At 42.3% G+C, this 23,388-nt stretch overlaps 1 protein-coding gene across 2 annotated transcripts in view; it reads right to left on the bottom strand.

The window, feature by feature from the left end:
- dcaf1 (ddb1 and cul4 associated factor 1) overlaps positions 1–23,388 on the bottom strand; it is a 96,223-nt gene that overhangs the window by 47,868 nt on the left and 24,967 nt on the right. For both annotated transcript variants that reach the window (XM_078543829.1, XM_078543830.1), the window contains 7 exons: positions 21,346–21,463; positions 20,162–20,238; positions 13,765–13,838; positions 10,423–10,536; positions 9,643–9,780; positions 3,481–3,981; positions 514–615 (listed from right to left, as the gene is read on the bottom strand). In XM_078543829.1, coding sequence (XP_078399955.1) covers positions 514–615; positions 3,481–3,981; positions 9,643–9,780; positions 10,423–10,536; positions 13,765–13,838; positions 20,162–20,238; positions 21,346–21,455 — 1,116 coding nt within the window. In that variant the 5' untranslated portion in view covers positions 21,456–21,463. The remainder of the gene's footprint in view (positions 1–513; positions 616–3,480; positions 3,982–9,642; positions 9,781–10,422; positions 10,537–13,764; positions 13,839–20,161; positions 20,239–21,345; positions 21,464–23,388) is intronic.

Below are 23,388 nucleotides of genomic sequence, written 5' to 3'. Positions count from 1 at the left end.
GCAAGATAAACACGAGGAGAAATGAACAGAAGAATATGCTGAGAGGGAGAGGGATGGGGAAGAGGCTCATGTGGAGCAAAAACGCTGACATAGACCTGTTGGAATTAATAGTCTGTTTTTGTGCCACACACTTCATGTAATCCTGTCATCCTAGATAGTACAAGCTGGCAGGCCGATTTACCATGGGTGTACCTTTTTGGAGCTTAATTCTGTCCTCACTGATACTTATACAGGTGCACTTTCTGGAAGTAGTTACTGCGCAACACCAGGAACATAAATCATGTTGGATTTTTCCCCTCCCAAACTATGAGTGCTGCAGCTGAAGGTGGTACCTCCACCAACCAACCACATGTATTGAACCTGGCTTCTGTGACTCAGTTCTGCATCAGGCAATTCACTTACTAATCAAGCCCTTGGAAAGTTGCAATAGACTGATTTTTATGGCCAATATGCACAGGAGGGCAGAGTGAATTGATTGTTCTATCAGCCAACGCTTGGCCAATGTTCTCATACCTTAAGTGCTTCGAAGGTGAGCTGGACATCATTAGTCTGCTTAAGGTCAATGTAATACATCAGCAGTTCTCGAGCACCAAGCTGCATGAACACAGCCAACAACTGGTACAAATCAGAAACAATGAGTTATTAGAAGGCAAGTCTGTAAAGGTTACCAAGCGCCATCAATTGAATTTCACATCAACACACGGTCAGAATAATGAAACACACTCCATACAACTGTACTATGACTGGCACAGAATCTCTGCAAAGTCTCAACCAATAAACCTGGGATCCAGAGTCGAGGATCTGGCTAATTTTCATCTCCAAACCTGGGTCACAAAGGACAAACTATGGATCAAGTAATGATGTTCAGCTCTGAGATGTGCCAATGACGTCTATTGGCAGAACTTCAAACTGCACCATCTGCCGAATTCTTTATTCTCACAACTCAAACCATTTTCTTTCAAAAGAACACCAAACTACACCCTGAAGAGGGAAACACCTGCTGGACTGCTAGGCACGGGCCACCCCCGAGGTCTCACTCGAGAGCCCATTCTTTTCCCTGTGATCCCAGGCCCCATGCTAGCAGCCATACTTGCATACAGGACAAATCACTAGATAGTGATCAGAATTGGGATCCCCGACTGATTTTCTGCTTCTTAGCCCAAAGATTGAGGTCAATTGAGGTCAACTCTGGCAACCCTACTATCAACCTTGGCTAAGATCAGCTAACTGGCATAGACCATAGGACTTTGGGCTTTTTGGTTCAGTTCCACTCATCAACTTTCTGTTGGGAGAGCGTCACCGCCTGTATTTTGCTCAAACTGCCAGGTACTGATTATGACCAGAATGGATAAACTAAAGAGCTTGAATTCAATTCAACTATTAATTAGAAAATAAGGCTAGCTGCAGTACAGTATTCCTGTCAATGCATTATTTCTGTTAATGTTGAGGACAGTGAATGCTACAAGCTGAGCATTTATCATTGTACTGCACCAATAATCTATAACCTTTATTTATGTCAGTCAGTGTGCATCTGTGCATGTATTACAGATGTGAGATAAGCAAGACAGTTATTTGCTGCTGGGTGCTTTTGACTTGAAGCTGAAACAGCTCTTCCCAATGTTCCCTGACCAAACAACTGAACTGATTTTACAACTTCCAGATTCAGTTTCCTAAAGAAACATAGCTCAATTTATAGGACATATTATGCACGACATGGTTTCGCACTCGTCCTAATAAAACATCAACTTATACTGAGCAACTCTACAGGAGATTGGCCAAAATTCGAAGCCAAAAAGTATGATACAGAAGAACTTAAGAAAAAGCCATTCAGCCATATTTCAGCTCGTCCACTATAACATTCAACATTTTGAATATTGCTGAAATTTCTATTTCTGCTACCTCACCTATATGGTTATTCCATGTTTACTGCCCCTAGTTAAGATGTCCTTTTCAATACAAGTTGTAAATATGGCAGTAACTAGTTTAAATTTATGCCCACTGTCCTGGGTAATTTGAAGTGATGTTTTGAATTATCTCATCTATACATCATTAAGCTATTTATGTACTTTCTTTCTAGACTATAGAGTATAAGTTTCTCTGATCCTGGCTCATTCCCTTCTACACTTGGGATCTTTCTTGTTGGTCTTCCACACTCTCAGTAACACTTCTCTTCATTCAACATGGTGGCCAGAATCAAACAAAGCAAAGAACACTTTTGGAAAAAGACATGGTTAGAATCTCAACCACAGGCAAATGAAAAACCACTTCATTGGAAAGAATACGGAGGGCCACATATGTCTTTTACACAAAGGCCCAGGGTTATCTTTGAAGAACTGGTCCAGTACTTTCTCTCATCACTGCAATCTTGGAGAGGTCAAACTTTGATAATCTCTCAGTTATATCTTAATAGGGACATTGGTGACCACCTCAGGCCTCATCCCCCACAAAAAGAAACACATAGGACAGTGACTGCAGTCAAAAGAAAAGCGCTTAATCTCGCTCATCAGAACATTTGCCATTCAGGGGGACTGTGGGGTAGAGCGCGCTGGTAGCCTGCTACCTGCTGGAATCCAGCATGGACTAATGACATTAAAGTCACCACTACCTGCTGGCTCCAAGAGTCCTAACTTAGATGAGTATGCCAGTCTCAACGCAGGTCCAGAGGGTATGGGTCCATGGTACAGAAGTAAAAGGGGAAGAACTGGCATTTAAAAAGCATCTTTCGCAAAATCAGGATGGTTCAAAGCACCTTACAGCTAATTAAGTGTAGTCACTTCATCAATGTAAAGGAAATGGGCTGAAGGGCCTGTTTCTGTGCTGCATAGCTCTATGAAACTGCTCCAAACTGACAAAATGGATGGGATGACTGCAGTGGTAAATAAACTGGGGTAGCAGGGGATGCACTACAAGGATTGGAGCAGAGACATGTCTTCAGGAAGAAGGGTGATTTGTTCTATATCTAAACAGTATACACTTGACCTGGAAACATTTGCTGCCAACATCAGGTGCTCCACATTATTAACAGTCCTCACATAAAAAGAGTCATTAATGAAACAAATTCTGGTACGGCTGCATAATGGTTCTGTTACTGGGCTAGTAATCTAACCCAGAGGACAATTTCAAGTCTCAAATTTGGAGTTGGAAATTTTATGAATTCAGTTTTTAAAAAATATATCTAGCTTTTTAAAAACATTAGAAAAAGTGATCATGAAGCTGTTGGATTGTTGTAAAATCCATCTGAATCATTAATGTGCTTTAGGAGAGGAAACCTGTTGCTCCAACCTGATCTGGCCTACATGTGACTCCAATCCCAGGCAAATATGGGTGACTCCTAACTGACCTTTAAAAGGGAATGGCAAGCATCCCAACTGCATCAAACTTCTCAAGGATAATTAGGAATGGACAATAAATAGCAGCTATGCATGCAATGTCCAAAATCCCAAGAAAATGTTTTTTTTAAAAATCAGCCTCATTACTCACCTCCTGATATTCCCCCAAGGGTGTCAAGTACTGTAGAATTAACCTTTGCTCAATGGCAGAGGTCAAAGGGAAAAGGTTATAATTATTGCCAATCACCCAAGATGACATTTCTGACCAGCTGTTTGACTGCTCGTTGCATATTCGTTCAGGGTCCAAGTTGCTAAAGCTGAGTCTTTGTTTAGTCGCTTTCTTTACATCCTCCCTTTCAGTCCTTCGCCCATCCTTCCCCTTCACTCCATCCTCGCTTTCTGTGTTCTTGACAGAGGAGTTGACCCTGCTGCTGGTTTTATGTGATGAATTAATCTGGAAGGACACATCGTCAGTGCAGTCCTCACCATCCTCGGCTTTTGCTGTGTCGCCGTAGTCCATGTCCACCGCCTCCTCATCCATTGGAAGTAGTGGTGTGAAGTGTGGCCTCCGTGGGCTCTGCCATTTCATCTTCTGATTGTTTTCCAAGTCTTGCATTTGCAAATCTCGCAAGCGCTGCAACATTACTGGCACCTTCAAGTAAATCAGAAATGGATCATTAATGCTGTACATAAATAAGAGAACGAAGGCTCCCAATCTCATTTAACAATAATCACAAAATTAACTGGTTTCATTTTAAAACCAATTTCAACACCATGGTCAATACCACTTTAGAATCAAAAGAACTTGCATTTGTATTAAAGATTTGAATTCTCCAAAGAGTAACCACAGGGCTCACCTAAGACAAGGTGTTTCACTTCAAATCTCCAGCCTCAGCCTCCTGAAATGTTCTAAAGAAGCTCCATACAAACTCCTCTCTGCGAAGCATTTTACACCCTACTGGCTTCAATATTGACTTTAACGGCTTTAATCTTAACCACCACTCTCACTTTTTAAAATCGAGCAGGCGCTGGTAATGGATGTTGCTGCACTAGAGCCAATGGGAATGAAGGGGGTTTGTTCTGGGGCTTGGGACGAGGATTGCTCATTAGTGTACCACTGGTAAAGTGGTCCACATCCTTGGGATTTACCCGTCACCCTTTCGTCACATTCCTGGGCCATGGCATCCCTTCTCTCTGGCAGGTCTTCCCTGCTGCTCTTCCCCTTCTGCTATTCTACTGTTTTACAACACTTCTTTACTTGTCTCATTATCACTCTCTTTCACCTTTGACCATCGCTTGTCATTTAATTACTCCTGCCCTCCTACCTACAGACATTCATTCCTCTTAGTACTTGTTTAAAAGGTGTTCATTTTTAGCATCTTCCAGTTCTGATGAAAGGTAATTGTCCTGAAACATTAGCTCAGTTTCTCTCTCTCCATAGATGCTACCTGACTGGCAGAGTGTTTCCAGCATTTGCTTTTATGTCACTGAAAGGCCCTTCCAGTAAGCAGTGAAAGAAGAAACATAGAAAATCTGGCCTGAACTACAGTGGGTCCTGCTGTTCCAACACTCTGCTAGATTGCCACGATTAGGTTTTGAGTTAGGAGTAGGGTAAAATGAGGATTAGTTGCAGGGATGAGTGGCTAAAGACAAAAAAGGTCTGAAAATTAGGGACCAAAGGCAAAAAAGTCTGAAATTTTTTTTGTGACAAGGAATCATGTAGTTATAGCACTTATGATTTGTAGTGAAATGCAAATGCTTCTAGACCACTTCAAATGGGTGAAATTATTAAACTTCAATTGGGTAGAAACATTAGTCTTCCTTTGTTTACCTTCTATTGCTGTCAAGTCAGCGGACCAATGCAATGTATCAGATCACCAAAGTGACCGTAGCATTTCAGCATTCAATGCAGTTTGGGCATTTAATACAGGACGAAGCCTATACTAACATCAGAACATGACCTTGCTGGATTATGTACATGCGAAGGCAAGCAAAGGACCTTGGCAGTGCTTTGCAAACTATTTCCCAATGTGACCCCATTTTAACTCACCACCAACTTCTCAAGGGCAATTAGGCATGGGAAACAAATGCTGGTCTTGTAGGAGCACCCATATCACATGACTGACTGTATAAAAACAACTCCTGAAAATTAACATGACCTTGGACACCAGCAAAAACAAAACAGCAATAATGCAGCATGGTAACATTCAGTATACAAAGTTTGCGTATTTTGAAAATCCTGGGCTGTAACCTCCTGAAAGTGCTGGCCCGCAGGAATTAGAAGAAATAAATGCACACTTACCTGGTCTTGAAAACTGCATTGCCACTTCCATTTGCTGGAGCTGCTTGGAGCCTGCATCGAAAGAATCCTCGCGGACCCCAGCGAAGTCTAGATCCAGTGGATTCAAGGAGGCCACGCCCCCTTTTTTTTAACAGCACTTGCTGCCGTAAAGCAGGTAAGTTTAAAGGGCCAGGGAAATTGACAGGCATGGGGAAGGCAAGTATCTAGGGTAAGTAGATAGGATTTGGGGGTTGGGGGGGTTCCGGAGGTTTATTGGGGGGAGGGGGGTCTGTGTAATACTTACCCAGAAGTTAGAAGAGGTCTTAATCCTTCCAACTTTTTTTTGGGTAACTATTGGTATAACCCCGGCGGAACCATCCGAAGTTTGCGATTTAAATTGCATTTTCCGATGGTTCCCAGCGCAGTGCAATTGTCCAGAGGAAGTTATCACTTCTGGGCAATTGCCATGCAAACCCTTACCTGGGAACTTCTCAGTGGGATTCCCCAGTGCATCTTTGGGGTACCCCCCAAATCTGACGCTGGGAAGCGCGGAGGTTACGGGCCCTTGTGTTTGTTTTAAAAAATGTGCTTTGTAAAAACGTTATTATTTTATGTACTCATATAAGTTTCAGCCAAAGTCTCCATATCCCACAGTGACAGCAGACTCAGTAAACTCCTCCCCATCGTCACCCATCCACATTGTAATCAACCCCTCTTTCCCCAACCACACATGCCGTCTTCCAAATCCCCTCCCCGTCCATTCACTTAGCAGCCCTTCTTCAAACCCCCTGCCCCTCCCACCACACACACACACACCACAGCAGCCTGACCTTCCCTTAGAGCAACACTGAGGTCCTCTGGTGCCTCTTCATGGCCAGGCATCATGATTGAAAGTTGCCAATAAATATTGGTGAAAATCCACGGGCTTTTTATCCTATCACGTGCTGGGGTGTGAGATATTTCTGTATTCCCTTTTGGTAATATTTTCATACTGTTATTGTAATTCAACAAGCAGAGAACAAAGTGGCAATGTTCAGAAAACTGGTGCCAATTCAGTACAAATAGCCAAGACACTGGCTCCACAGCTCCCTCCTCACCATCTGCTAAACCCTACGCTCCAGCAGGTGAGGGACTGTAGCTGGGTCCAGGCTCGCGCAAGGCTGAGTAGTGGCTCCTCTGGGCCTACTCCATCCTTGTTATAGGTAGAGGTTTCCCAGGCTGAGACTCTTTCCGCCCAGCTTTGGCTGTATTGGAGGTGACGGCAGCTGAGGGGCCTCCCCTCAAAAAAAAACATTGGGCAGAATTCCATTTTCCAAAAGTCGGAAATCCACCCAACAGCAGAAGTTTCTTATCCCTGTGGTTGTGAAATTAGTTCCATGAAAATTGCAGGGATGGGTGTTGGAGCTCTGCAGGGTCACAGAGAAAAACTCGCATTTTTTTCCACTGATGGCTGTCGAAGGCCCTTAAGAATCTTAAGCAGAAAACCATATCAACTGGTCAGACCATCAGCGCCACCCCTCCCCCCACCTCCAGCCCATCCCAACAGCTACTGTAGTGACATGAGCAATTTCCTATGCCAGTGCTCAAGTTAACTATCTGCTCCTTTAGAGGTAAATGACACCAACCTATTGATATTAACAGTGCCACTGCTGTAGTCCAACTTGTGGCCAGCAGGTGTCTGTATTACATTGCATTGTTCAGGCTGAATTGCCAAAATGGTCCATACCTCCGCCATATAATCCAAGGAGGAGAGGCAGCCTTTTGGCCTAATGAAGCTGACCCTTCTAATGTATAAAATACATACCCATGTTCCTTTACATTGTAGATACCCCAAGGTCTAAAATGGACCTTATGTCATCTCTCTCAGGCTGAATACATGCTCTTCTCTGGGTACTTACAAATATTTACTTTGTAATCAAATGTCCTTTGAAACATATTACAGCAATTTGTTCAACAGATGACTTTTATACAAGTTTACACAGCAAAAAACAAAAGGACATGGAGTTACACTTGCAACTCCACAAGAATGAATTCTTGCTTTAATAATGGAAATATGGAGGCGAAAGTCAACAACTTGGGAGGGGTTGGCTGGGAAGAAAGGAAGTTTACATTGATTGTCAGAGCCCTCCACATGTATCCTGGAACCTTCCCGAACGGCAGCAGAGGCCAGAGAGTGGGTGACTTCCTTTGCTCAATAACTGATGCCTGACCCAAGGAGACTTAACAGAGAAGGAAAAGAAAACCAAACCTCCCTTGCATTTACAAAACCAGGATAGTGCATGCTGATGGTGGTAGTGGACAGCAGGAACAGTCACTTTGCAAGGTTGGTAAATGCCTTGCAATTACACTTGTCCCTCATGGGGCCAAAGAACTAAGTCTAGGTAATCACACTTAATCTAACAACTTGCATTGTAGATGCATTGGTTTTAATTTTCCAAAATTTATTAGACTCTGGAAAGGTCCCATCATATTAGAAAATAGCAAATGTGATTCCTCTATGAAGAAAGGAGGAAGACAATAGGCATGAAGCTACAGGTCAGTTAGCTTAACATCTGTCATAGGGAAATTGCTGGAATCTATTACTAAGGTGGTTATGGTGGGGCGCTTAGAAAATCTCAATGCAATCAAGCAGGGTCACATGGTTTTGTGACCAATTTATTGGAGTTCCTTGAGTAGGTAACAAGCAATGTGGATAAAGGGGAAGCTGTACCAAGACTTCCAGAAGGCATTTGACAAGGTGCCACATCAAAAGTTACTAAGCAAAATAAGAGCTCATGGTGTAGGGGTGACATATTAGCAAGGAGAGAGGATTAGTCAGCGAACAGGAAACAGAGAGAGGCAAGAATGGGTCATTTCAGGTTGGCAAGATGTGACGAGTGGAGTACCACAGGGATCTGCGCTGGGGCATCAACTATTTACGATTTATATCAATTACTTGGATGAAGGGGCCGAATGTATGGTTGCTAAATTTGCTGATGACACTAAGATAGGTAGGAAAGTAAATCGTGAAGAGGGCATAAGGAGTCTGCAAAGGGACATAGATAGGTTAAGTAACTGCGCAAAAATTTGGCAGATGGAGTATAATGTGGGAAATTGTGAACTTGTCCACTTTGGGAGAATAGAAAAGCTGCATATTATTTAAATGGAGGGGGATTGCAGAACTCTGAGGTACAGGGGGATCTGGGCATCCTGGTACATGAAACACTAAAAGTTAGTATGCAAGTACAGCTATGATTAGGAAGGGAAGTGGAATGTTGTCGTTTATTACGAGAAGAATGGAATATAAAAGTAGAGATGTTTTGCTACAGTTGTACAGGATGTTGGTAAGACCACATCTAGAGTACTGTGTACAGTTTTGGTTTCCTTATTTAAGAAAGGATATAAATGCGTTAGAAGCACTTCAGAGAAGTGATTCCTGACTGATACCTGCGATGGTGGTGTTATCTTATGAGGAATGGCTGGACAAGTTGGGCCGTTGCAATTTAGAGAAATGAGGGGCGGATGTTGAAAGGATGTTTCCCCTTGTGGGAGAGACTGGAACAAGGGGACACAGTTTAAAAATAAGGGGTCTCCCATTTAAGACTGAGATAAGAAGACATTTTTCTCTCGGAGGGTTGAGAGTCTTTGGAACTCTCTTCCCCAGAGTGGAGGCAGGGTAATTGAACGTTTTTAAGGCAGAGGTAGAAAGATTCTTGACTAACAAAGGAGTCAAAGGTTTTTGGGAATAGGCAGAATGTGGCGTTGAGGCCACAATCAGATCAGCCATTATCTTATGGAATGGCAGAGCAGGGTCAAGGGGCCAAATGGCCTACTTCTGCTCCTAATTCGTATGTTCCTATGTAACTTCCCAATAACCATTTGATATTTGAAAGGGACATCTCTCCACCCCTAGCTCCAAATTTTATTTGGCTTGCAGATCCTGAGATAACCAGCAAAAATCCATAAATATGGTAAACCCACTGGCAATGTATTTGGGGAATCCAGAAATACAAACACTGGGTTCCCTTAAGTCAGCAGCATCACATTCCTTACCATCTGCGAGTTTTCTTCCCGGTAGTTGGCTGCAATGTCTTGGTTTTCCATGGCCCCAGCAAGGAGACCAGTGGCGTAGGTTCTCAGTGGCTGATCACTTTCTCTTGCCCACTTGAATAAGTTTTCAACAATTCCCTCCTAAAGAGAACAGCACAGCAGCAATAGATAGAGTTCTCTGCAGCCTCAGTAAGCAAATACTCTCACAGTTGATTAAATAACTTCATTAACACGGAAAAGTAACTGAACAAAATGGAGAGATTATAGTTGGTTTAGTTCTCTCAAATGTTGGGAATTAAAGCATTTGGGGATAGGTTGGGAAGGTGGAGTTGAGGTAGAAGATCAGCCATGATCACATTGAAATGGTGGAGCAGACTTCAGGGGCTGAAAGATCCGTTCCTGCTTCTATTTCTTGTTACATATGGGGCTCGACTTCTCTCAAAGGGCCATTTGTTGTGTGCGCTCTCAGGCAGTATGTGGAGTCAGGATTTATGATGTTTGGCAGGGTGTTGGTCTGGGGGGAAGTTATCATAGCCAAAACCCAATACAAAAGTTTATGGATCCTTTACTGATGTTTGGTACCTTTTTATAGGCCAAGATGGCCGTCAATGCTGCAACAGATGTGGGTATTTCAATTAATCCAGTACATGGTAAAGCTGAATGCAGTGCCCTTCAGCACTTAACTTGATCACTATAAGGCCGGTTTACCATTAAAATAGTTCACAAACTGGACACAGCCCAATAAGTAAAAATCCTCACTCTATTCAGCATCCTTCCTCCTACCTTCTCCTGAAAGACAACAGCAGTTTCCAGTCCTGGCATGATGTCCAACAGGAGACGGCACGCTGAAGTGTTGACTGAAGGATCTCGACTGGTCATCACGTAAGAATTCACCAGCTGCCCAGGGGTACATAAGGAAAGACAAAATTAAAATGTGTAAAGGAAACAAGTGTACGTTTATCTGTTCACAAGCAAATGGCACAGTGGCTTAGGCTAGAACTTTCTGTAAAACAGTCTTCCACCCCTGCCCACTCCATCAATTAAAGGCAGCAAGAGATTCAATCGCGTAAAAGGGGCTAGATAATGTAGACTTCATGAACAGCTGTTTCACCTTGTCCAGAACAGCAGAACCAGAAGACATGGCCTGTGCTTGAAAGATGGTAAATTCAAGGCTAATCTGCAGAACCACTGGCCTCAATTTTAACCTCCCAGCAACATACACACACACTCCCTCCCAACAGTAGGAGAGGTTTAAAACATCAGGATCAGGTAATCCAACCTCATTCCTACCTACTGAAGTTTTAAAGTGCATAAATCAGGCCACGGACAAGACTCTGAGGCAGATGAGGCCTAATTAGCATACCAAAGTCATAGCTCAACGACTTCACTGGTGCAAGAACTCGAATTCAACAGCAGGCAAGGGGAAGCTTGACCTGTTGGATTCACAGCAACTGGTCCAAGGCAGGAGCTACCAATTCTCCAGGGTTTCAGTTTTAGCACTCCTTACAAGCTGGAGAAGCAGAAATACTCTTTCCCCTCATAGAAGCCTTCAGCCTCGCCGAACCCAGATCACCAACCTCCACCCCCAGCTCCCCCCAGCCTTGCCAGACACTTTGCCCGATTTGGGCCTCTCGTACTCCCAGTTAATACCAGGGCCATTGTTTCAGTGAGCAAATGGTCAACCTATAGACAGTATCCCCAGAGTTACAGTGGAAGCAGATATTGTTCATTCATTCAGATACAAATTATTTGGACTCGTTTTCAGAAAATATTCTGAGGCACAGTATGAATAATCTGAGACCTGACATGGTGAGTGTAACATGCTTAGGAGGAACCCGTGACTTTGGGCCTACAGTTCCCAAAACTTTCCACAACTTGGGGTTATTCTCATGTCACATCTGGGCCTGTTACAAAATAAATGACCGACATTGATTGTATCATGCGTCTACTAGGCTAGCAGAAGGTGAACTAGATAGACCATGCTCTGTTTTCCACAAACAATTCCTATGCTCCCATGTAAAATTGTATCAACAAATTTAATTCCCATAGACATACCAATGACATAAACTGTGGTCCCAAGCAGTAATAAAAACAAAAAGCTAAAAGCTACTGCGGATGCTGGAAATCCAAAACAAAAACAGAATTACCTGGAAAAACTCAGCAGGTCTGGCAGCATCGGCGGAGAAGAAATCAGTTAACGTTTAACTGATTTCTTCTTCGCCGATGCTGCCAGACCTGCTGAGTTTTTCCAGGTAATTCTGTTTTTGTTTTGGTCCCAAGCAGTAGCCTGGAGAACAGGTGCAGGAGATTGTACTTAGCTGCTATTTACTTTACTCAGCCCAGGTTTCCCCAGATCAGTATCCAGAATGATGTGAAGGAGAAATCATTCGATGGAGTTACTCCTGGATGCATCTGCACAGGACCACACATTTACAGCAAAATCGGTCATTTGGCCATCATGTCTGTATGGTTCTTCAGTGAGAGTTGTTCAAAACGAATCCCAACAGCCTACTCTTCTCCCATTGCCCTTTCTCTTTCTCTTCTTCAAATGTCCCCTATTCCTCGGGTAAAAGATGCAATGGTCGCTACTTCAACTCCTCTCAGTGGCAAAGCAATCCATGATGCAAAAACTCTGCGTAAAAATACATTTCTAACCTCTCCTCGCTCAATGATCATTGTAAATTGATAACCCCTCATAACCCACTCCAACCCCTCATAACCCACTCCACAACCAAAAATAATTGCCCCCATCAAAAGGAGGGGTCCTGTGGCCCAGTTTACCTCATCCTTCCAGAGAAAAAAACTACATGCTCACAGTACGCAATTCCCTCACAATTCCAGGGTTTTCACCTGTACTATTAATCCCAGACATCCATTCTCAGCACTGATCATTAACCCCCTGCCCTCTACCCCCACAAGCCATTGTACTGCCAGCATTTTTTTGTTTCATTTTAAAATGCTTCTTCCAATCCAAGTTTATTTTTTTCTCTGTAGCATAGGTCTTCCCAGGGCTGACATGAAATGGAGCTGAAAGCGAGAGAGCTGGATGAAGGTGCGCTTAAGTCAGTCAATGCTGCTCTAGGTCGGCTGGTCAGGAAGAACAGGAGAGCAGACCAGTGAGGGTCCTCAGAGTTTTCTTCCTCTTTTTGGAGCAATGAGGCAGAAAGTGAGAGAGGAGAAAAAAACAGCGACCCAACCACACTTCCTTCCACTGTGTTGATGTTGTTGTTCGCTTTAACCCTTCTAGCGCTGAAACTCCCATTCAGTTGTCAAACTCTAATTTTCTGTGATAGGAGAGGGCTATGGCTTTTAGTAGTTTACTACACCTGTATGCACAGTGGTGTCCCCGTCAACACCAGTCTGCAGCTTCTTACCCTATGAAGCAAGGTTGTAAATCCTTTCAATCACAGAACTATCCCCCACAACAAATTCAAAGGAATAGCAAGTCAAATTACTACTGTCAAGACCAAAAGAACATTTAATTATTTCCCTGAATTATTAAAAAATTCTTGCTACTTGCAGAATAGGATGTGGTTACTTTCGATCTGTTTACCTTGATTGGCTTTGCAAACAGGAACGAATCACCTGCATTCTAGAACAGCTTCATCAAACAGGGATGAGCTTTGATTGGCAGGTTAGGGTACAAGGAGGATTGAAGAATGGTGGAAACAGGTTATCGTTCAAGAGGATCAGATGAATACTTGAAGAGAAGAAAATTACAGGACCATACGGAAAAAGCAGGCGAATGCGGTTAATTCGATAGCTCTACCAAAGAACTGGCACAGACAGGAGGCCATTCAGCCCATTGTGCTGTGTCAGAATCATAATGGCTCAGAAGGAAGCCATTCGGCCCATCAAGTCCATGCTAGCACTCTATAGAGCAATCCAGTTGGTTCCAAACCCCTGCTCCATTTCCACAGCCCTGCAAGTTTATTTCTCTCAAGTGCCCATCCAATTTCCTTCTGAAATCATTGATCGTCTTTGCTTCCACCACCCACGAAGGCAGTGTATCGTTCTATGGTTCTAAGAGGGATAGGCTTCAAAGGAATGGTTGTGTCTCATCTTTGATTCTACTTAAGTTTGTTGTTCGCTGCACTTGCATTACTTAGCAATAGGCATACTCACCGAATTCATAAAATCATCATTTTTGAACAGTATTTTTAACAGATGTCCCAGTCTACATTCTGGATCTGCTCGACCTGAAAGAAACGCATATTAATTGCACATTACAAAGGCTAGCACATTTTTCATATTAGATTCCAGCAATCAAGACTTCATCTCAATATCTGTTGGTTAAGGTCAGTTGAGTTTGATGTAGGGGACATGCTGAAATTTCACATGGATCTCAGGGAGAAGGTAGGCATGCCCAGAAACTGGTTTGTGACATTTCCAGAGTTTGAGAGTTCAGTAACACATGCCTTCCCTTAAATTGTAAAAATGCTTCAAGTTGGAGGGATTCTGCAAAATGCTAGGCTCCTAGATCTGTGGAATTTGCCTCTTTTTCATTCAAGCATACAGCGCAGTACAGGAGACGACCACCAGCCCATCATGCCTGTGTTGGCTTTGAAAAAGCTGCACAATTACTCACACTCACCTTAGGGGGCAGGGGGAGTGCAGGGAAAGGAGATTTGTTTCAAAGTACCAATGGCAACAGAACAGCTATATAAGTTGAGATAATGCAGAGGTTAGTTAGGTAATTGATTGCATCTCAGTTATACCACAGTACTACCAATGCAACCTGTAAAAAATTGGGTCTTAGCCTGGTCAATCCCTCCAAATTCATTTTCAGTTTGCAACAAACTGGGTGAGGCTCATGGTTTAGGAACCAGCAGCACTGGTGTCACTTTTAAGCAAGAGGTTTCAGTCATCATTTCAAAGTACCTCACTGCCTAACATATTCCACATCGATCCTCTAATTGTACTGCTGGTACCAGTCCCCAGAACACTGAACACACAACACAAGAATAAAGGAGCAGGCCACTCAGCCTTTCGAGCCTGCTCCACCATTCAATAAGATCATGACAATAATCATGGGTGATTTTAATCTACATATAAACTGGAAAAATCAGATTGGCAGTACTAGCCTGAATGAGGAGTTCATAGAATGTTTGAGATAGTTTCTTCGAGCAGCACGTTCTGGAACCAACCAGAGAGCAGGATATATTAGACTTGGTATTGTGTAATGTGATAAGATTAATTAATTACTTCAGAGTAAAGGCACCCCTTGGTAGCAGTGACCATAATGTGATGGAATTTTACATCCAGTTTGAAAGAGAGAAGAGTGGGTCTAAGACTAGTATTTTAAACTTAAATAAGGGCAACTATGTGAGCATGAGAGCCGAACTAGCTGAAGTGAATTGGGGTACTAGGCTGGAGGATAGATCAGAGGAGTAGTGGGAGACATTTGAGAGGATATTTCAGAATATTCAAAATAAATATATTCCTGCTATAAAGAAATATTCTAAGGGGAGGACCCATCATCCGTGATTAACTAAAGAAGTTAAGGAAAGCATCAAACTTAAGGAAAAAGCATATAACTGCACAAAGATGAGTGGCAGGTCAGATAACTGGTCAGAATGTAAAGAACGGCAGAGAATGATTCAAAGTTTAATTAGGAGAAATAAATTATAGAGTATAAGAGGAAGCTAACTAGAAATGAATAAACAGATAGCAAGAGCTTCTTCAGGTATTTAAAAAGTAAATGTAAGTAAAGTGAGTGTTGGGGCTCTACAGAGTGAAAATAGGGAGTTAATAGTAGATAATAAGAAAACGGTGGATGAACAAATATTTTGCTTCTGTATTCACTATAGAGGATACAAAAAACATTCCAGTAATAGCTGTAAATCAGGAGATGGAAGGGAGAGAGGAAATTGATGAAACTGCAATCACTAGGGAAGCGGTACTGAACCAACTGGTGGAGCTGCAGCTGACAAGTGTCCAAGTGCTGATGGACTTCATCCTAGGGTCTTAAAAGAGGTGGCTAATGAGGTAGTAGATACGTTGATGTTAATTTCCCAAAATTCACTAGATTCTGGAAAGGTTCCATCAGACTGGAAAGTAGAAAATATAACCCCTCTATTCAAAAAGGGAGGGAGCCAGAAAACAGGAAACTATAGGCCAGTTAGTCTGACGTCTGCCATGGGGAAGCTGCTAGAATCGATCATTAAGGTGGTTATAGCTGGGCACTTAGAAAAACTCAAGGTAATTGGGAAGAATCGGCATGGTTTTGTGAAAGGGAAATCATGTTTAACCAACTTATTAGAGTTCTTTGAACGAGTAACTTGTGCCATGGATCGGGGGAGCCTGTAGACGTCCTGTACTTGGATTTCCAGATGGCATTTGATAAGGTGCCACATCAAAGGTTATTGCGGAAAATAAAACCTCATGGTGTAGGAGGTAACATATTAGCCTGGGTAGAAGATTGGCTGGCTGGCAGAAAACAAAGTATGCACAAAAGGTTTTTTTTCTGACTTGCAGGATTTAACGAGTTGAGTTACGCAGGAATGTATGCTGGGGCCCCAACTTTTTACACTTTATACCAATAAATTAGACGAGGGGAGCAAAGGCATGGTAGCTAAATTTGCAGATGACACAAAGATAGGTAGGAAAATATGTTGTGAAGAGAACATAAGGAGGTTGCAGACGGATATGGGTAGGTTGAGTGAATGGGTAAAAATTTGACAGATGGAGTATAATGTGGGAAAATGTGAAGTTGTTCACTTTGGCAGGGAGAATAAAAAAAGAGTATTACTTAAACAGAGAATGACTGCAGAATTCTAAGGTGCAGAGGGATCTAGGTGTTCGAGAGCATGAGTCACAAAAAGTTAGTATTCAGGTACAACAAATAATTAAGGCGGCTAATGGAATGCTATCCTTTATTACGCGAGGGGTTGGACGTAAAAAGATGTTATGCTCCAGTTATACAGAGCATTGGTGAGACTACATCTCGAACACTGTGTGCAGTTTTGACCTCCTTATTTAAGGAAGGACACAAGTGTGTTGGAGGCTGTTCAGAGGAGGTTTACTAGATTGACAGCTGGAATGCGTGGGTTGTCTTATGAGGAAAGGTTGGACAGACTGGGTTTGTTTCCACTGGAACAAAAACAAAAATACCTGGAAAAACTCAGCAGGTCTGACAGCATCTGTGGAGAGGAATGACTCTTCATCAGAACTAAGGAAAAATAGAAAAGAGGTGAAATATAAGCTGGTTTAAGGGGGGGATGGGACAGGTAGAGCTGGATAGAGGGCCAGTGATAGGTGGAGATTGCCAAAAGATGTCATAGACAAAAGGACATAGAGGTGTTGACATTAGCTAAGAAATGTGCTAATGGTGACATTAAGGTAGAAAGCAGGACGAGCAAGGTACAGATAGCCCTAGTAGGGGTGGGGTAGGGGTAAGGGATCGAAATATGCTAAAAGGTAGAGATAAAACAATGGATGGAAATACATTTAAAAATAATGGAAATAAGTGGGAAAAGAAAAAAATATATAAATTATTGGAAAAGGGGGATCGGAAAGGGGGTGAGGATGGAGGAGAGAGTTCATGATCTAAAGTTGTTGAACTCACTATTCAGCCTGGAAGGCTGTAAAGTGCCTAATCGGAAGATGAGGTGCTGTTCCTCCAGTTTGCGTTGAGCTTCACTGGAACACTGCAGCAGGCCAAGGACGGACATGTTTCCACTGGAGTTTCGAAGAGTGAGGGGTGACTTGATTGAACTATATAAGATCCTGAATGTTCTTGACAAAGGGGAAATGGAAATTATGTTTCCTCTTGTGGGTGAGTCCAGAACTAGGGGGCACTGTTTTAAAAGGGTTTCCCTTTTAGGAAAGAGATAAGGAGAAATTTTTTCTCTGAGCTGTGTGCGACTTTGGAACACTCTGCCTCAGAAGGCGGTGGAGCTGAGGTCATTGAATATTTTTAAGGCGGAGGTAGATTGATTCACTTGTCTAACAAGAATCAAAGGTTATTGGGGGTAGGTGGAAATGTGGAATTATAAATACAAACAGATCAGCCATGATCTTATTGAATGATGGAGCTAGCTCAAAGGGTCAATGGCCTAATTCTGCTCCTACTTCATATGTTCGTATGACTGATCTGCGACGTCACTTCATCTTTCAACACTATCCTCACATTTCTTGACTCCCTTAGTATCTAAAAATCTATGTATTGGTTTTGAATATACTCAATGACTGAACATCCACAACCCCCTGGGATAAAGAATTTCAAAGATTCACAACTGAGTGAAGAAATTTCTCTTCACCTCAGAATAAGGGGTAGCCCATTTAGGACTGAGACTGTCATCCCTAGTTATAGACAATCCAACCAGAGGAAACATAATCCCAGCATGTACCTTGTCAAACCCTTTAATTTTGTATGTTTCAATGAGATCACCTCTCATTCTTCTAAACTCTAGGGAATATAGGCCAGTTGACTCAATCTTTTTTCAAAGGACAATTCACTCACCCCAGGGATCATTCTGCTGGACTTTTGTTGCACTCCCTCTAAGACAAGTATATCCTCCCTAGGTTAGGAGAGGATACACAATACTCCAGGTATGATATGAGCAAGGCCCAATACAATTACACTAAGACTTCTTTACTCTCACACTCCAATCCCTGTTATAAATACTAACATACAATTTATTTTCCTAATTGCTTACTTCACCTGCATGTTAGATTTGTGTCCAGGACACCCAATTCCCCCTGAATATCAACATTTCCAATCTCCCAACATTTAAAAAATATTCTGCTTTCCTATTTTTCCTATCAAGTGGCTAACTTCACAGTTTTCCACATTATTATCCATCTGCCACATTCTTGCTCACTCACTTAACCCACCTATATCCCTTTGCATTCTCAGTTTACTTTCTCATCTAACCGTTGCACCTTCAGCAAACTTGGATACATTACACTCAGTTTCCTCATCTAAATCATTGATAGAGATTGTAAGTACCATAGGCCTAAGCATCGATCCTTGTGGCACCCCATTAGTTACAGCCTGTCAGCCTGAAAATTACCCATTCAATCCTATTTTGTTTTCTGTCCATGAACCAACCCTCAATCCATGCTAATATACTACCATGAGCCCTAATTGTATAATAAACTCTTAGGTGGCACCTTATCAAACTTTTTTCTTTGAAAAATTCAAATAAACTACATCTACTCATCTACCCTCAAAAATACTAAGATTTATCAAACACGATTTCTTTTCACAGTATCACAGTTTCTTTACGGTGCATGAGGCCATTCAGCCCATCGAGTCTGCACTGGCTCTCTGAAAGAGCATTCCTAGTCCCACTCCCTGCCTTACCCCTGTAACCTTGCACATTCTCTCTTTTCAGGTAGCAATCCAATTCCCTTTTGAATACCTCGATCGAACCTGCCTCCACCACCCTTTCGGGAAGTTTGTTCCAGACTCCAACCACCCTCTGGGTTAAAAAATTTTTCCTCACATCACATTTACTCCCTTTGCCAATTATTTTGAATCTGAATCAAGAGGTGAAAAGGAGGGAGATACTTCAAACAATTACAATCACCAGGGAAAGGCTACTGAGATTTTGGAAAATTCCCATCAGATTGGAAAATAGAAAATTTAACTCCTCTATTCAACAAAGGAGGGAGACAAGAAGCAGGAAACTGTAGACCAGTTAGCCTAACATCCATCATAGGGAGAATGCTAGAATCTATTATTAAGGAGGTTACAGCAGGGCACTTCGAAAATCTTAATGCAATCGGGCAGAGTCAATATGGTTTTGTGAAAGGGAAATCATGTTTGGCCAATTCATTAGAGTTCTTTGAGGAAGTAACAAGCAACATGGACGAAGGAGAACCCATAGATGTAGAAATCTCTGTTGACTCTGACAAATCATATGATTCTTGAAGTGCTCTGTTACCAAATTCTCTAATAATTGATTCCAGCATTTTCCCTATTCTTGATGTCAGGCTAACTGGCCTGTAGTTGCCCATTTTCTCTCTACCTCCTTCCTTGAATAGTTATGTTTGCTACCAACAGTCAAGTGCAACTGCGAAACAATGGGGCAGCAGCACAATTAAACAATTGGTTATTTGGAGATTTGCAACATGAGTCCCACAGAAATCACACACTAATCAGATGTCCTCCCTAGAAAGCATATAGCCACCAAGTGAACAGGAAATGGAGTCCAGTTAACAGCCATGGCCAGGATCACAGAACAATGTTTTAACTGCTTTCAGAAGGTGGCACTGCAGCTCAACTCACTGAACTTATATTGCTATTCCAAGCTAAAAATTTCACTGGGCACCAAATGAACATTTATCCCAGTGGTGGAGCAGACTACTGACTTGTCATATGCGATGTTCAGTCAAATCAGGCTGCTGAATAATCACATGTAACAGAGCATTAGCATACATTCCCTATTTGTTGATCTCTGCTATTGCTGCAAAGTTCAGTAGCACGCCACTTCTCAGAAAACGCTATTCAGATTTGGCTGGAGGGTCATCTGTTGCCACTGCACCTGTTTAAATACAAGAGGTCAAAGCTTACCTGGGTGCCTATCATCAAAGGGATCAGGGTCAGCCTTATGGTACTCCTCAGTCTCCTTTTCAATGAGGTCTGAAATCCTAAAAAGAATAACGAGTGTGTTTTCAGCACAGTAACTCGGAATGCCATCTTTAGGCTTTTTGATCTTGTTATGCCATGGCCCCCAGTTAACTGAACAAAGTGGCGGGGGGGGGGCGTTCTCTACATTAGTGCTTCTCAATTACAAAACTATTTTTTATTGAGTTTTTATAAAATTTACTTTCTAAAAAAAAAGTTCACTAATGTCGCTGGAATAGTTACCCTAGTCTGAGAAAACAAAGCAGTTGAATTAGATTTTCATCCCAGTAAGTGGTTTTTAACCATTTAACTGTGTTATTTTAATGGTGCATATTCATTCAGCTCATTCACACTGTGGGATTCAGTAACTCCAACACATCTGATTCCAATGTGATCAGCCAAGCTTGTGTTTTTAAATGTGAATTTTCTGCTTATAAAGGTGACAGCTTTTATTGGGGAATGGAACACTTTCCACTTTGGTGATCAGTGTTGGCATCAAGCACTCGCAGCTGTAGTTTGCACAATTAGATGTAGAATAAAGTTCCTTCTACTGTTTTGTGGGTTATCTTGTGGTCTAATCTATACTGGGAAGGTTTCCCTCTACTCATGAGTGACTTAGGTCTGACTCAAATAGGTTTCTTCAAAACTACTTTATTTGCACTATATACATGATAAGCTACTGGGTAAGTATAGCTCCCGTATGCAGACTTTATTACAGTCTCTAGCACATGACTGCTAATGTCACTGTTACATCATGATACACTTCACTCTCTCATTACCAAAACTATTAACCTATTATGCTACATCTACATCCCCACCCTTAGCAACAAATGTTGACCTTGCCAGCGACGCTCACATCCCATGAACAGAAAAGAAAATTCCTCAGGCATTATCACCCAAACCCAAAGTAAGCGTGCCTTGACTGCTCCCTTCCCCATCTCCCCATCCCCAGTGCACACACTTTACCCCCCAACTATCCCCAGTGCATATCTTACCATCCCCACCTGCAGTATCCAATTTTTCAATCATAGTGCCATAAATCCCATAAACTAACATTTTGTCTCGAGAGTCTCTCAACTTTCAGCTTCTTTCACCTATATTAAGGGAATTCATCAAGTTTAAATGCTTACTTGGTCAAAACAGGGACAACATTCTGCCCGTTGTTGTCCTCTCTCTCCCACTGCTCCAGTAATGAAGTGAGCTCGGCTTTGGAATCAACATTCGCAGTAACAGAAGCCATTGCTGAGCCTGGTGAAAGGGCAGAGAGAGACCATAAATTGTTAGATACACCATTCTCTCCCTTCCCATCCCACTCCAAACAAAATACTATGCTTCAGTTCTGCCGAAGGGCCATGAAGGCTCGAAACGTTAACTGATTTCTTCTCCGCCGATGCTGCCAGACCTGCTGAGTTTTTCCAGGTAATTCTATTTTTGTTTTGGATTTCCAGCATCCGCAGTAGCTTTTAGCTTTTTGTTTTTATAAAATATTGATCTTTTGAGGTGGAATTTTAATTCCATCCTACTTACAGTTGTTATAAAATGATAGGATAGGAGCTCACACAAAATACTATCCCTTTTATTCTGGCAGTGCTGTACTAATAAAAGACCACAAAGATAGGTGCAAATGCTTTGGGATCCCGCTGTCACAACAGCTGCACAAACTTGGTGCCTATGTCAACAAGACTTGAACAACAGTCAAACTTCACCCATGACTTTCCCCCAGCCAGAGTGATTTCAAGAGGTAGAAGGTTGATCAATAAATCTTTCTTCTCTCCCCTCCCCCAATCTATGTTACCCCCCATCTGGTCAAAGTCAGTTTAAACAATGAATTTATTATACTTTAGCAGACTAGGCTGAAATATAAAGTAAGAGAGAAACTGTTAAGGTCGGAGCATTTTTTTGTGCTACCCATTACCTGGAGTCAGTGACAGTCAATGCTGAGCACACTGTCCAGCTCCAGCAGGTTGCTAAGAGAGTACTGCATTGTAAAATAGCTTGAACAGTTTGCAGCTCACCCTTCTTTGCCTGTGGCCCTCAGCAAACATTCAGTTACAGATGCTTCTGAGCCTCCCTGGCTCTGGGTTTTGGATCAAACCAAGCTTCCTCACTACTCTCTCTGCCCCTGCTCTTCAGCTAATGGCAGCAGTATCTCAGCTTCCAAGAGGTCTTCACTGTACAATAAAGGAACAACTGCATAGGTGAATATGATAATTCCAGGTAGAGCACTTTTGAAAGAGTCAGCCAGATGCAAATAAAAACATGATTCCAAGGCAGGAATTTTATTCTGGAAGTTCCGGATAAAGTTGCAAACACTTGAGTTTTCCCCCATCATGGTCTACCGCATTAGGTGAAGTCTTCAATCTGTATAACATTTTTAAAAATCACTTCTGAAAGTTGTCCGCATCAGATCCGGTCGTTCACACACAACATAGCAGATTAGGTTTCATTTCATCCATTTCATTGTTCTGCAATGCTCTTAACTCACTGCTTCAAATTACACCCAACACTAGTCACAGAGCCATGTGGCATCCAGACATACAAAAGGCAAAGAGAATTGTATATTTATAGTTTGGGTGAACAAGGATTGCACAAGCCCATCCTCAAACTTTACTGAACCCACTTTAACAACTCTGCTATTACAGCAATAACTTGCAATTATATAGTGCCTCTAATGTACTAAAAACATCCCAAGATGCTTCACAGGAGTGTTATCAAACAAAAAGTTAACATCAGCCTAGTGAAGTGGTATCAGGACAAGTGACCAAAAACTTGGTCAAAGAAGCATCTTAAAGCAGCAAAGCGAGCTAGAGAGACAGGGAGGCTTATGGAGGGAATTCGAGTTCAGGCCTCAGCAGGTGAAGGTGAATGGAGAAGTGATGAAAATCTGGCATGCACAAGAGGCCAGCATTGGAAAAGCATAGATCTCTTGAAGGATTGTAGGGCTGGTGGTGGTTAGAGAGATTGAGAGTGCTGGGGCCATGGAGAGACACAAGGGTGAGAACTTTAAAATCCAGAAGTTGCCAGGCTGGTAGATCAGTGAACACAAGGGCAATGGGTGAATGTGAATTAAGATACCGACAATTTTGGATGAACCCAAGTTCATGGAGGTGCAAGGTGTGAGATTGGCCAGGAGTGCATTGGAATAGTTGTAGGAAATTTTGGAGGAAATACTT

This window comes from Cetorhinus maximus, chromosome 6, assembly GCF_964194155.1.
Source record: "Cetorhinus maximus chromosome 6, sCetMax3.hap1.1, whole genome shotgun sequence".
In the NCBI taxonomy this organism is placed as follows: Eukaryota; Metazoa; Chordata; class Chondrichthyes; order Lamniformes; family Cetorhinidae; genus Cetorhinus; species Cetorhinus maximus.
This window is presented reverse-complemented; position numbering and strand designations above follow the sequence as displayed.